This window comes from Gambusia affinis, linkage group LG21 (assembly GCF_019740435.1).
Source record: "Gambusia affinis linkage group LG21, SWU_Gaff_1.0, whole genome shotgun sequence".
NCBI classification, from domain to species: domain Eukaryota; kingdom Metazoa; phylum Chordata; class Actinopteri; order Cyprinodontiformes; family Poeciliidae; genus Gambusia; species Gambusia affinis.
Window position 1 is genome coordinate 4,837,722 of NC_057888.1, and position 14,846 is coordinate 4,852,567.

The 14,846-nt window shown below is 35.2% G+C and overlaps 1 protein-coding gene across 4 annotated transcripts in view; it reads right to left on the bottom strand.

The window, feature by feature from the left end:
- sh3kbp1 (SH3-domain kinase binding protein 1) overlaps positions 1–14,846 on the bottom strand; it is a 65,354-nt gene that overhangs the window by 37,614 nt on the left and 12,894 nt on the right. The window contains exon 1 of one of the 4 annotated variants that reach the window (XM_044104044.1): positions 10,411–10,693. The exons of 2 other annotated variants lie outside the window; for them this stretch is intronic. In XM_044104044.1, coding sequence (XP_043959979.1) covers positions 10,411–10,414 — 4 coding nt within the window. In that variant the 5' untranslated portion in view covers positions 10,415–10,693. Of the gene's footprint in view, positions 1–10,410; positions 10,694–14,846 lie in introns of those variants that run through there. One more of the 4 variants, XM_044104046.1, reaches the window with a different exon arrangement.

Below are 14,846 nucleotides of genomic sequence, written 5' to 3' on the forward strand. Positions count from 1 at the left end.
ACATGTCTGTATTTCAACATTATAGTTTAATCACTTATTATCTTTTCCTTTGTTTGAGTCTCTTGTGTCAAATATGACAATAAACCAGTAATGAATTAAACTAAATCTGATATGATATATTCGTGTTACCTTCAGAAACTCAAGACATTCTAAATATAAGTATGTGGTAGCATTTTAAAACAAAGATCCGCCTGTACAGTCTCATATCAGCGCCTAGCTCTGACCACAAAAACAGACGTACAAAAGTCACCTTTCATTTTCACCCCACATGTTTAATGCAATAAGCAAAGTCGCTCTGTTCAATGCAGCTTTTGTTTTCAAGAACCAGAAATACATTTAATTTGACACGAACAGCAATAATCTAAGAATCTCCTGGGATTTTACACTTGATGTTTCGAATTATGCCGCTTCAAAGAGCATTCTTTTGAATTTTTGTGAGATTCACAAGACAACGATTATCTTTGTCAATTTAGTCTGTTACCAAATGAAAATGCTAAGAAGGAGGCTGAAACTCTTTTAACTTATTGTGTTTAATGTGAAATGTATTCATGACATCTGCTCTCTATGAGAGAATAACACTCTAATGGTCCAAATATTCACCAAACTAAACTCAACTTTTTCACAAATAACAAGTGAAAGGCGCATCAATCGTGCATCAATGCATCAATTTACCACTTGTATCGGTGAGTTTTTTGACGGAATGGCTGATGTCTGATATTACATTTTACAGCTATTATCAGCCAATACCGATACCGAGCCGATAATATCATGCATCCCCAGTGAAAATACAGTCAGACGATTTAGCTGTGACAAAGACAAGCCAACGAGCCTTTGTGAACACGTCACTAACTGCGTTTCATCACAAACGTGAGAAAAACTTTCACATTAAATTACAATAAAATGTTTTTGGTTGTAATGTGAGAAAATATGAAATCTTTTGCATAGTAACCTCTCTCTGCAGCTGCGTTTACAATAAAAAACATGGAGGAAATGTTTCTTCATTACGAGGGTTGATCCTTGTTTAAACACAATGGGAGGGGTATTCTGGAGTTGCGTAACCATGGTAACAACAAAGGGCTAGCTAACACAGTAGCTTCCTCCACCTAAATGTCTTCACACTGTGTCAAAGCCACAGAATGACGACAGAAAGCATAAGTAACCACAGGTTGTGAAAGCAGCTTGGAGGTCAGGGCATTCCTGAGAGGGAACATCACAGGCGGGGGTGGGGGGAGGAAGACGAGGAGGAGGAGGAAGGCTTTCACTAGATACCAGTATCAGACACACAAAGGAGTCAGCCGTGCTGGTCAGATGGGAAGGATCTGATTCTGGCTGCAGATAACTACAGGGATTAGTCGCAGATGTGATAGTGGAGTGGCTCAGAAACCATTTTCTGTCGCTGCTGGTAGTTTGTGTGTGAGAGAGAGAGGAAGTGGCAACCAGCCTGCGAGTGGAAGTAGAAGGAGAAGTGTGAATTTATAGCTTGTGACAGTTCTCTTGCAGACGTTATTACGGTACAGTTAAAGCAGCACAGCAGGAGAGACCTGAACCAACACGTCTGTAAGCATCAAATACACCAGAAAGGAGACGACGGCGTCTGAGGGGGTTCTGCTCGTCACCGAGGGCGAAAAGCGACAGACACACAAAGTTAATGAAGCCATGCAGAGGTGGATGAGTTCAACAGAGCAAACAACCAGTCAGAAGCTGCGTTTCCATTACAAACATCTGCAAAGTGTTATTGATGTTCCACTTATGTTGAAAAAACACAATTTAGCAAATGTGGCGTTTCCACTTAATAAGAAATTCAATTAACATCCAGAGATGGGCAAAATTTGTACTCTAGTAAGAGTACTGCAACATTTTTTTTTTTCAAGTAAATACTGGGAAGTCCAACTTTGATGGGATTTAAAAGGGAACCACTCAGGCTAAGTTAATCATATATACTTCATTCTTTGATCATCTCAGACTCTACAGACTTTATTAAACGTACCAAATCTTGAAATCATCACTAAGCAAGTTTATCAAGTCTGGAAAGTTTGCCAGAAGAAAGACTCGACTCTCTAGAAGCTCTTAGCTAAGTTACATGCAAATGCACCAAAAAAGCTTTTGATCATCATCCATCAACTACATTTAGACAATAATTGACATCTATATGCGAACACATGGTCAGTCCTATCACTCTGAAATGACCAGGCTTGACACAATAACATGTTTTCAAGATGGCAAATAGTCCCAGCAATAATTGGAATAAACAATAATATTGTTGTTTGGAGACGATTTTAAAGTAATATATTGATAATGGCATAAAAATGTCCTCTCAAACACCAATAAACTTACATTTTGTACAGACAACTCTACACTAAAACTGGAAGACATTTAAAATATTCAAAAGAACGAACTGAAATAAAAACCACACTCAAGCAAAATCATATATATAATGGATTATGACGTCTCTGTCAACAAAATTGCTCTTCAAGAACTATTAATCATCAGAAAGGAAATTATCAAGCTCATTTTAAAACGCATGGAGAAGTTTTCTCCTCCTGAAATGGCAACAAGATGGAAACAAACATCGGATATTAATATCAGCCCCGTTTTCTTTTTGATTGTCTGATTCTTGTCTTTCTTTAGGCCTAAAAATGGAGTTTATCCTGTCCAAAGACATCAAAGTCAGGTTTGGTTAGACATTTAATACACAGAAAAAATAATAGACAACTATTTGTGAGTGTACTTACACCTGTTACGCTTCAACCACAATTTCACAGAGTTTAGACGAAAGGAAATGTCCTCATTTCTAAGTATAATCAACAGCAAGTTGTCTAAATGTCAAAGTCCTATCTGAATTACCTGAAGGGTGATGACTTGGGCTTGTGTTGCCACCACAGAATATGGGCCTTCATCAGCAGGATAAAAATTACAAACCCAGCTGCAAATATGCAATGACAGGAAAACAAAAGAATAAAGGTGTTACGGTTGTCTAGTTCTTTAGCATTCAACTCAAGTCCTCAAGAGACGGTTTTATGCAACTTTTAGATCTGAATCAAAGCCTTTCCTAATATCAGTGAACTACAGCGATGTTTACAGAAAAGTGGGTCAGAGCAAAAACTGTGAACTATTTCCCACGCCTGTATTGACAAACATGAAAAACTTTTTTTTTTTTACTTAGGTTGTTTTAACACCTGATATTCCAATAGACTCGGTTCGATTGGCAACCAAAATTGCAACATTTGTGACATTTTCAGCTGCTGCGGTTTATTTTCACAAACTCAAACAAACCAAACTGTTTAAAAACCTGTTCCCCTCCTCTCCTATGGGGGCGCCGCACTAAGAAAAACAGAAGAAAACAACAAAAAGAAGACATCAGCGCAACTTCCTTTTTTATGAAATGCAAACAAAAATGGAGTGATGTCAGAAGAGAAGTTGGTTTTGGTTGTATTTACCCAGAATGCCCTGTGTTTTAGTCCGCTTCCTGCTTTTGGAGCAGTTCCTGGTGCGCTTAGCGTTCACATATGCATTCGAACTGCACCAGAGTTCATTCCAACCGAATCAAAACTTTGTTTTTTAGGCGGAACAGAGTATGCCTTTTCACACCTCCCAAAACAAACTGGACTTTCCAGACAAACAAATTAATTAAAGTACAAAAGAGGCTGATTGATTGATTTTTGTTACTTTCAGACTTTCAGACATAAAGGAGGATAAGTCTGATGTTATTTTGATTTTAGCTTCAGATTAAAACACCAGAGTTGGCCTTGTCAGGAAACTGAGTCTAGATGGATTTAAGACACAAACATTATCAGACCAAAATTGTTTTGTTGCTTCATTGTTAGACCAAAGCAAAATCTATTTCAGTATCAAATTATGATGTAAATTAGACCAAGCAGTTAAGATGTAAACAGTTTAAACTCATTTTGGTGGTAGCATTTACTTCTGCAAGAGTTAAAAAGACCCGAAGCCTTGAGAAGACTGGAGACTGAATATCTGCGAGTCTGCAGACAAAACACAACTCCCACTCAAGCGGTCAAGAAAGAGATTTAGAGAGGAATCTGCAATGAAGCCTGCAGCGTCTTCTGAACAGCTGCAGCTAGTTTAGATAATGGGGAAACGACTCACAGAGAGATAGAGAGATCTATGCCGAGCCGTGATGACATTTCAGTGGTTTACAGCGAACCTGTGTTTAGTTCTTGGTGAGTTTCAGCGCCTCTGTCATTGGTGATGTCAAGAGCAGCTGTGTGTTTGTGTCTGTAAAACATTCACTCTGGACCGGAGCCCACTGGGAGCCAAAGCCACCCACTCCAGCTCCAACTGTGGACTGGATCACAATGCTTTGGCAAAAAGGGAAAATTCCAACCATTCTCCGCTCACCATTCTGCTGTTCAGTGAATCCTGCGGCCGGGTCTGTTACAGCTCGCATTGTCTGTCTGTAATATCGTACCGCTATTAGTGGGAAGTCTTGGTGTCAGCCGCTCAAAGAAAGAATAACTTTGAAGAGTAGGCAGTGAGAGCAATGCTGGCAGGGAGGGTTTTTCAGCTTCACATGAGAAAAGGAAAACATAATTCAACCAGATATAAGAGTAAAAACCAACAGAGAGACTCGATTCGGGGTATAAATGGAAACAGTTTGCCAAAAAAATAAAACAAGATGGTCAGACAAACCACAAACCAAACTGTCTTTTCTTGCACCTTGTTTGTGAAAGATGCCACAATAAACCTATAAACTCTCCAAGTGCATCAATACAATCCAACTTACAGCCTCTTAAAATTTATTAAAGGCAAGAAAAATAATAGTTTTCTTCCTGTATTTTACTCAATGACTGCCTAAAACACAGCTTTGTCCTTTTTGATAAAAACATGAAGGAAAACAAGCGGTCAGGTTTTGGTTTACCAACGCTTCAGTGCGTCATATTTTCCAAACCAGTTTGCCCACATGTTAAGTTAAAAAATAAATTGCACCATCACTACTTTTCTAAAACACCAAAGCAGTTTTTAATCCATCTAGACGAGTCGTTATGAATGCATTATTTTTTAGAAAACGCACCCATATTTATGTATTTCTGCTCAAATGCAGTCAGAGCCAAATGTGTGAGATTCTCAAAGATTATTGTTTGTTATGTGGAGATTGCCAAAAATCTACACTGATTATTTTTTCAGAAAACAACCAAAGGATGTCCTAGAAAATCATAATTCATCCTTTTTGCCCACGGAGAGGGAGCACACACGCCATTTTAATGTTTCATTTTCACATTTGTTAAAGCAACAAAGATAGCAAAACGAGATAAAAATGAGGCTCTGCCTTTTGCAACTAGAGCAATTTCAATGTGAATCCAGCATGAATATATTGCAGATCCTCAAATAATGTGCAAAATGGAGCAACTTCATTATTTATTTCTTTAGTTCTTTTGTTCACTTCACTGCTAAAAACACAGAGAATAGAGATAAATGTGAAGACATACGTTTGCTACAACAGGAAATTTCAAAATGTGACAACATGGAACTGACAAATTCAATTTTGAGTTTAACTCAAAAACTAACCAACAAAGGACACTTCTCAAGAACAACAAAAGACTTACTTTTCTTTAATTAAGTGATTACAAACCGAAAATTGCACTAAGCCCAAATCTGATACATGGATTTGAACCAGCTATACCACTCAAACTGGATCTAGTTTGCATAAACATAAAATCAACATCATTGCTTCCCCAGAAAGTAGGAACTGTTCGATTCATTAGTTCTACATTTTAAAATCCATGTCAAGGGTGTTTTATAAATGTTTCAAACTTCTGGGACTCAATCAAACAAGTTCTTCATGATGCCTGAATCTATTTCATTTTTATTTGAACTGTCAGTTTTGGAGGAGGATGTTTTATTTTAATCTAGGTTAGAGATTCAATGGACTCTTTAAGCTGGATCTTTACTGGTTTTCAATGCGCAGCGACTGTTGGGTTGAGTCGTTTTCAGTTTGGCGTTAAGAGCGGCGAAAGATCTGAACGGGGAAGCCAAAAAGACACCGGATGTGTCACAACAGAGTGAAGACTTTTCACATTTACGACATCCAACAATAAAATTAAAATATCAATCCTACTGTACAGACTGTCACCACTTTCACAGTTCAAATCTGTTCAACAAAGACATGCAACGTCTCACATTAAACCAGAAAATGTTCTCTGGTTTAGACAATTTTGGGATCAGCAGCGAAATTTCTACCAGAAATAAAAAGAGAGATTGAAATTCTGAAATTCCAAGCAAATATTTTGTATTTATTTGCAGAAAATGCAAAATTGTCAAAATAACAAAAAAAGATGCAAATAATGCAAAGAAAACAAATTCATATTTAACCCAGGAATAGTTCAGAAATCAATATTTGGTGGAATAACCAGGAGGTTTTCAATGGGGTTCAGTGCAGTGGGTTCTTAATTTTTTACAGAGCTCCACGTCTTTAGATTATTCAAGAAATCCCAGATGATCATGTCTTCATGGACGTATTTTAAAACAATTTCTCAAGCACAGCATTTCTTCGGAAATGGAAAATCAGTAAAGAAATCGGGAAAAGAGTTGTGAATAGCTTTGGTTCATATTTGGGTTCAATCTGAAACGCCTGAATTCGCCCCATTGATCAGTTAAATATCAACATTGAACGGCTCGGGAAGGAAATGGACCAGAACCAACGGAAAAGACCTTCTGAAGACACTTTGGTAAAAGAGAATAATTATCCAGTTCAGTCCGAATGTGGGCTGAAATGCCATTCAGTGAGGAAGTAGCCATCACTCCCACACAATCCAGAAGCCAGATTACACCATCTAAAATTCACTGAGGGACAAAAACTTTAGTTTGTTTGACCAATGAGACCTTTGGTACATTAGGAGGAAAGAACATGTTGTGGTGTACGGTGGTGGCAGCATTGTGGTTTGGGAAAGGGGTTACATCATGAGGAAAGAACACTATGAGGAAATACTCAAGTTTGGGTTTTCCCAATTAACAGCAACAAAGTCAATGTTCTGGAGTGGATATGAGAAAAAACGTGCCAATGGGTCAAAGTTCAACCAACTAATAAATAAATTTGCTACTCCTAACAAAATACGTTCAGTTTGACTGAAAGTCATGAAGAAAGAGAAATTGCTGAGTTTTATATTATATTTTATATAAATATCTAGTTTCAGCTGTATATATTAGACATTTATGTATCCTTTTAAAGTTGTACCCAATCAGAGGAAGATTTTGTCGTATAATTAGTGCATAACATCGTCCCATTTGGGTCGGTACAACTGCAAACTTTCATTGGTTGCATGGTTTTCTGTTGCCATCATTGTAAGCAAGATAATATTTTAGGTGTCACATATTCAAACTTTGCTATCCAGTTATATATTTTTGCCACTTCAATGCATTTTCAATGTCTTTTATGTCCAAATCTGATGTAGATCTTTGTAACCAAGAAGCTAAACACCAAGGAGAGCAGTGGCTCATCAAAGTGACAGAAAATAAGAAAACTGATTATTTTCATCACCATCACAGTGTTATTACTCTCATTGCTTCCATTTATTGAGTTTTCCTACTTCTCTGTTTAATTTCAAATTAAATACAGTATGCATATTATCATCTGAATTAAACAACTTCTGGTGGGAGAGATTGTTAAAATATACAAGACATAAGTACAAAGTGGAGTCCTTAATTAACGTAAAAATAATTATTCACATTTTATGGAGCTGTACAGTGAATGACAGCGACTAACACAGTCCGCCTGGATATTAATAGAAATCTCAATCATTTTAAATCTTCAACGCCTTGGCAGAAAACCAGCAGTGACAGCATATCATTTACTTACAGAAACATTTACTATGATGCCATTAATCCTCAATAATTTGTGTAATATTCTTAATAAAATCAATGTAAAAATGACTTAATCCATGCACTGTCAAATTGATCCCCGTTGATTAAAAAGAAACAATAAACAGGTCAACTACAGCATGGTGACTTCCCATGAGTTGCTCCTCTTAACTTCTTGCATTAGCTAGTTGTACTACAGCACAATATTTGGCTGCAACAAAAACAGGAAATAGAGATTCAGTGTGAGATGTGTTTTTATTTGTAGCCTAAACTCCTCTAATCAATCCACAGATAAAAACATTTCACAAATCAAAATATTACTGTCAAGGTAATGACAGCTAATAAAGTTTTAAACTGCTAATCATCCGGCGGCAGCTAACTGTGCGTCAGTGCTAATGTTAGCATGTACTGTAAATGAGAGCAGAAAGGGGAGATTCGGTTTCAGGTATGGTTCATTCCTGCTTTGATCAATAAGAAGATCAATGCGATAACTCGGCGTCTTTCATTATAGATTCTAGCTAATGGGGTGGGTGGGTAAACGGCCATTTTTCTAGCTTCCTCTAGTAGCTAGCTTTACAGCAGTGAAATATTGTAGTGTCCATAAAGAAGAACAAATGAAGGTTTAGTTCCAGGTATGTTATTTGCATTGTTATGCTCTTCTGATTAATAAATGGGTAATAAACATCCATAAAGGTTAATGTCTTACATTTGAGGTGATGAAACAGTATAATAAAATAGGCATACAGTAGCTAACTGTGCAGCACTGCTAACACTAGCTTATGAACAAAAACAACATCAAATGTTGCATTTCAGCTGAGTCGTCTATATTTTTATATACCTAATGAACAGAAAATAAGCCTAAGTAATGTCTTACTTTTGAGTAAATAATCATTAGATTTTAAAACATATACCTCTCTTTGTGTGTTGGTTAGCTCCACTGCTATGCTAACCCTAGCTTGTATGTAAAATAAAATTTTTTGTGTTATTTATATTTCTGTAATTGCATCATCAGTTATAGAATGATAAACTTTTCACAAGTCAATGTTTTACTTTTGAGGAGATGCTTCTGATGTGTTTACTATGCTAACACTAGCTAGCATATGAGGTTGGGTTATAGTCATATGATTATTTTTATGCTCTTCTAATCATTAAATTGATAATAAAAATTCCCACATTTCAAGTCTTATTTTCATGGGAGTGGCTCCTGGACGTACTAGACTATAAAAGATATTTCTAACTTTTAGTAGCTTTTAGCTTTGCAGCTATGCTAACACTAGCTAGTATGTAACTTTTCGTGGAGCCATATTGTTATTTTTATACACTTATAATCAATAAATGACAATAAACATTCCGAGATGTCAAGTCTTACTTTTACTTGAGAGGTGCATAAATATACTAAACTACACAACAGTTTTCTAGCTTCTCATAGCTGCGAGCTGTGCTGCTATGCTGACCTTAACAAGTATGTGAGGTTTGGTTATAGCCATGCTGTTTTTTTTATACTCTTCTAGTCAATAAATGTAAAACAAACATGTTAATATCTTTTTCTAAGGCAGTGGTTCATGGGTGTGCTACTTTTTGAACTTCTAGTAGCTGCCAACTATGCTACTATGCTAATGCTAACCAGTACATAAATAGCAACAATTTCAGGTCTGTTTGTAGCTACATAATTACTACTATACCAATATTTCGACTGAAAACATATTCGTAGCACATCTGCATATGACAAAAGACGATACTCTACAACAGTGTTAGTTTTTACAGTGTCAAGACTCTGTTGAATTATAATCTACAGAGCTAATGAAAGTCTATAACGGGAGTTTCAACTTGGGTTTTACAATTTCAGCAGTTTAGTACCTATTTAATTAATTCCTAATTAACCATAAAATGGGCATTTTGGGGATTTAGGTTGATGGGTGGTTGGCAGCTATCACAATTATACTTGGCACAAAAATAAGTTTGAGCCTGAGGTGCATTGTTCAAGGCATCAACAGGAACAATGCACTTAAAATGGTTTATTAGTGTTTCTTGGAGATCATTTGGATTTTCAAACTATGCAAACAAAAGGAGAAGTCAGACCAGACAATGAGCCTATTTTACATACCATCCAGTTACTGATTTCTCGACCACCTTATCTGCAGCCAGTTACAGTCATGCTCCGTTAACATCATCGCGCTGCCCGTGGGAAAAAACGCTGGCGTGGATGAAAACAGCAAAGGCCTTTTACGTGCACACAGGCATTGAGCTGGACCGTGAAAAACTGTGACACACAATAGGCTTACGGACAGAGTGGATGTAAACGTGTCAACATCTGCAACTCATCAGAGGGCTTTCCTCTAAAAAAAGAAGACGCATACTCTCCCACGCGTGGCTTTCTAATCATGCACGAAAAAAGCATCAGTAGTGAATAAGAAATAATAAAATAAATGAATGTGCATGCATGGAAAAGACGGAACCCTGCGCGCATCTGGAGCGGGCGTTGAGTCCTGTCCCATCCAGATGCGCAGAGGAGGCAGGAGGCTCGTAAAAACCAGAAGCAACTAAAATAATAATAGTCACTATTATTAGAAAATGTAAAAATGCGCCGCGGCTCACCCATTTATGAGTCGCGGTGTGCTGGCTGCTCTCCTGCAGGACTGTGGGCGATAGTCTCAGGTGTTGGAGGCGGCTTTTACCCGGACCTACAGCCTCCTGTCCGTGTTTGCAGAGATCCGCTACTAAACGGGAGGAGCGTCGCACCAAACCATATTCCTTCCTCTTTTTTTTAGTCCAGTGACACGGCAGAAAGAGGAGGAACAACGAGCCGTCAGAAAACGGAAAAGGCGCTGATGAGCAAACCCCCTTTCTCTCCCTCGCTTGTTCTTATTTGTTGCCTTCAATGACGCCTCGTAAATTGCAGCTCCCGTGTGTGAAATTTTCATTTTCATAAATGCGGTGTGAGGCAGGGAGGGAGGCGTGACGCAGCGCTGTGCGTCATCCGCTCCGAACAGATGGCGGTGACACAAACTGTGTTGAGCAGCAGGAAATCCCTGAAGTGTTCACCGGACAGAGTACCCAATAATTTACTCCAGTAAGAGTAAAAAAGTATTTAGTAAAAAAGCTGAGTAACTGTCATTTAATATTTGAAAGTTACATCATCAAACGGAACAAAACGTAAAGTTATGTAGACATCGTTGGTATTTTAAAGCTCAAAATGAAAATAATTCATATAAACCTCACTATAAGGTAATAAAATCAGACAAAACAATTTTAGAAATCAATTTACTCCAATATAAAAACTTTAATAAAAAGTGGAGTTGTGTATTTGTTGAAGTTTTTCAAAATAAATGAAATAAAATTACTCAAGTAAAAGTAAAAAGTACAGCGCAGAAAAAATGCTCAAACAAGTTACACAAGTAATGTAACTGAGTAAATGTAACTTACTATCCAACTCTGCTGAACATTTAAAAGTCTAGGTGACGTTAACACTTTACTCACAAATCAAATTATGAAAATATAATTAGAAATCCACTTCACAATAAGCCCCTCCTCATAGATAGCTAATAAATATCATAGAGCCATTCAGTTATAAACACTTAATAAAGTGTTAATAACTGTTTATTATGCATTATTTAAGGCCAATGAGGAGATTATATTCTAAAAAAAAAATTTAAAAAAATTTGAAAATGCTTATTGTTTTATTGTTTTTACAAGGTAGCCTGAAATGTTTAGTTTAACAAGAGGAGGTGAACAGATTTGGCAAAAAAATAAAAAAAATAAAATAAAATAAAGCCCCCTAAAAACAAAACGATAGTTTTTTCCTCCTTCTCACCCTTAAAAACAAATCATAAGAAATAAATACATTTTCGACTTCTGTTGACAAAGCTAATGTAAAACATGTAATGTACAATAAAAATATAAACAAATGAATAAATAAACCAAACAAAGCAGCAAAAAGTTAAATATTATCATTGGTAATATTATTATCATCATTGTTATAAATAACATCTATTATAAAACTAATAGTTATAATTACAGAAAAAGTTATAATAGTAATACAATTATAATTACTTATAAATAAAAATATTAGTAATCATTAATAATAAGCTTCAAAATGGAGAAACAATGCAAGTTAATTTGATTCCACCTCTTTTTCTACCACCTACACTGCTTACATTAAAATAGTGTTTTCTATTGACTTTTCCTAATTAAGCCCAGTTTTTATCATTTACTGAATTAAGTTACAATTACAATAACAAAGTATTTAGTTTTATAATTCATTCACTTTCAAAACATCATGTAAAGTAAGTATTATGTACCATTTGGTAAATGATACATTATTACATAATGTGAACAAAACAAATTAATTTGCTTTATGAAAAGATAAATACCTGCCAGCTCTCCTTAAAAAAATAAAAGCTTTCATTTAAAAGCTGCATTTTGTGTTTACTTGTGGTATTTTTGACTAAAGTTTAAATTGAAAACAATGAAGTGTGAAAAACATCTGAAATCATAAATGGGAGGGGAAACATTTTTCACACCATTTTATTGGTTTGTAACACCGGAAAAAATTTTTCTGCTCGGATAATTAAGTTTTCTGTAGATGGTGAGTTTTTCTGTTCGTCTTTCAGGATGGAGAATCTGCTGGCGGCGGCAGAAAGATCACGATAAATGATGCAGGAAAGGACAAAAAGATGAAGATCTACAGTTTTTTTTTTTATCAGCCGCTCCAAGATGATAAGAGAAACTGCTGCCCAGTCAGAAAAGCCAATCATTTGTTCCTGATTAGATGGAACAATCAGGTGATTACCTGACCTTGAAGTGAACAAAGAAACGATTTTTATGGACAAAATGAAGCTTTGGTTGCAACGCTTTTAAACGGCATTTGTACATTTTTTATAGTTTTCTTCCTGAATGAGTTTTCAATCATTATTTTTAATATTTTGTTGCAATATGTTGCCAGAAAGCAGATGAATATACACAAACAGAGTTTTTCCTTTTTAAAAGCTTTTACAGTCGGACCAATTAAAAGGCCACTGTAACAGTTAAACGGTCAATTTATATTAAATATATATTTATTATAGTTTTAATGTCTAATGCAGGTAAATTTATTTCTCTCAGTAAAATATTTTTTAAAAGTAAATTTAAAAAGGCAAGGAGATTTTAAATATTTCCTAGGTTAATATTTATTTATTATCAATCAAATGAAATTAAATACACATAAGAATGTGTAAGCTAATTTTATATTATATATATATATACAAATAAAAAATGTTTTTATATACAGAAACATAAAGTTTTGCTCCACCATAATGACATTATTTAACCAGACAGGCAGAAGACTTCTTTTAATATTTTATTTATATAAACATTGCTTATTATATATTATTTATATAAAAATATGGAAGAGAGAAGAATGTTAAAAACACAGCTGAAAGTATGCAATAAAATTAATACTATTAAATAAATTGCAACATTTGTCAAACATTTATTTAATTATGTGTACTAGTTTCATTTTGTCTTTTTTTAATAAGACACTTAAAAAACCCCAAATTAATTCCCACAACTTTTATAAAAAGTCTTACCCTTCATAAAATAATTACTTTTTTTTTTACAGATACAATTAGAAAATTGCTCATGCTGCCCTAGAGAAGACGCCGCCCTGGGCATCTGCCCAATTCGCCATTATCAGAAGCCGCTACTGTTCTGCAGGAAATGTTATTTCTTTAAGCTCGTCTTCTTGGTTATCTGCTATTTGTTCCCATTGGCACAAAAAAATATTTTCTATTCTCTTCTACTTCTGCTAATGTGAGGCACATATTTGCAACGAGTTGTTCTAAGATATTTCATTTGAAATAAAAATAAAAACATTAAGTTAATGGGTCTTTGTTGTACAGCAATTTCTATATTAACAGAAATTTAAAAAGCTGAAAACCCAAAAAGCAAATAATAAAACAAAAGCTTGTAATGGTGGTTAACCCAATTCTTCCCATTCCTTCACACAGGTGCTGTGTGTGCTGTTGCTTTAAGAGCTGACAGTTGTTTCTCCATCTGCAGGCGGATCGCCTCTGGAGAGTCAGGTTTCACACAAAGCGCTGAGGTGACACCATCTGGGACTCTGCTGCTATTACAGTGTTACTCACTGAGCAGCAGGTCACTCAGTGAGAAGATTGCAAACAGAAAATAAGAAACCACAAACGGAAAATCTGCAGCTCCATAATACCTGGAACTATAAATATATTACATCATTTAATGACAGAAAATCTTGTCAGATGAATGACATGCAAATATTGTTTTTGCACCCTAAACTTTTTCATGTTAAAAGCAAAACTGTTCATATATTTTACAAAATTGTGTGATAGAAGGAAATTTATAAATGATTTTCACCGCAAAAGCACAAAATCTTATCAAGTATTTTTGTCTACTTTCTAAAGCAAATATTTTAGTACAATTGAAATAAGACAAAACTAAATTACAAGTAACTTTAAGGAGCTTGTTTTAAGTAAATAATTTTTTAATATTGATGAAAAGGTTTTAATTTTAGAGATAAATTATTTCACTTATGGGAAAAATGCCTTGTTATAAGTGAAATCATCTGCAAATGTAACTTATTTTTTGTCGAGATTAAGTAATTATTCACTTAAAACAATCTCCTATTTCTTGCTAAAATCTTACTTGCAAGTAAGTTTTCCTAATTTCAAATGAACATACTGTATACTAATTAGTTTGAGCAACACCACTTGTAAATTTGATGGTATTTTATATAGACTCTCTTTAAATTCACACAATCCTCTTAAAGCTGAGCACAAATGTATTCTGTCTGCTATCAGCAGGTTTATTACAGTTTAATTTAGGACTCTCATTGTTGTAGCACTTTAAAGTGAGTAAAAAATCGATTTAGCTGTATTAATTTGTGCATAAAATAAAAAGTTGGTGTAATAAAACATAAATGTGGGGAAAAAACTAAAAGCATCGTTTTTAACTTCTGAATTTATTTATTTTTTGTTTTGAACTTAAGCATTCTGACTTACACTTCTCACCGGTTGGTGGCG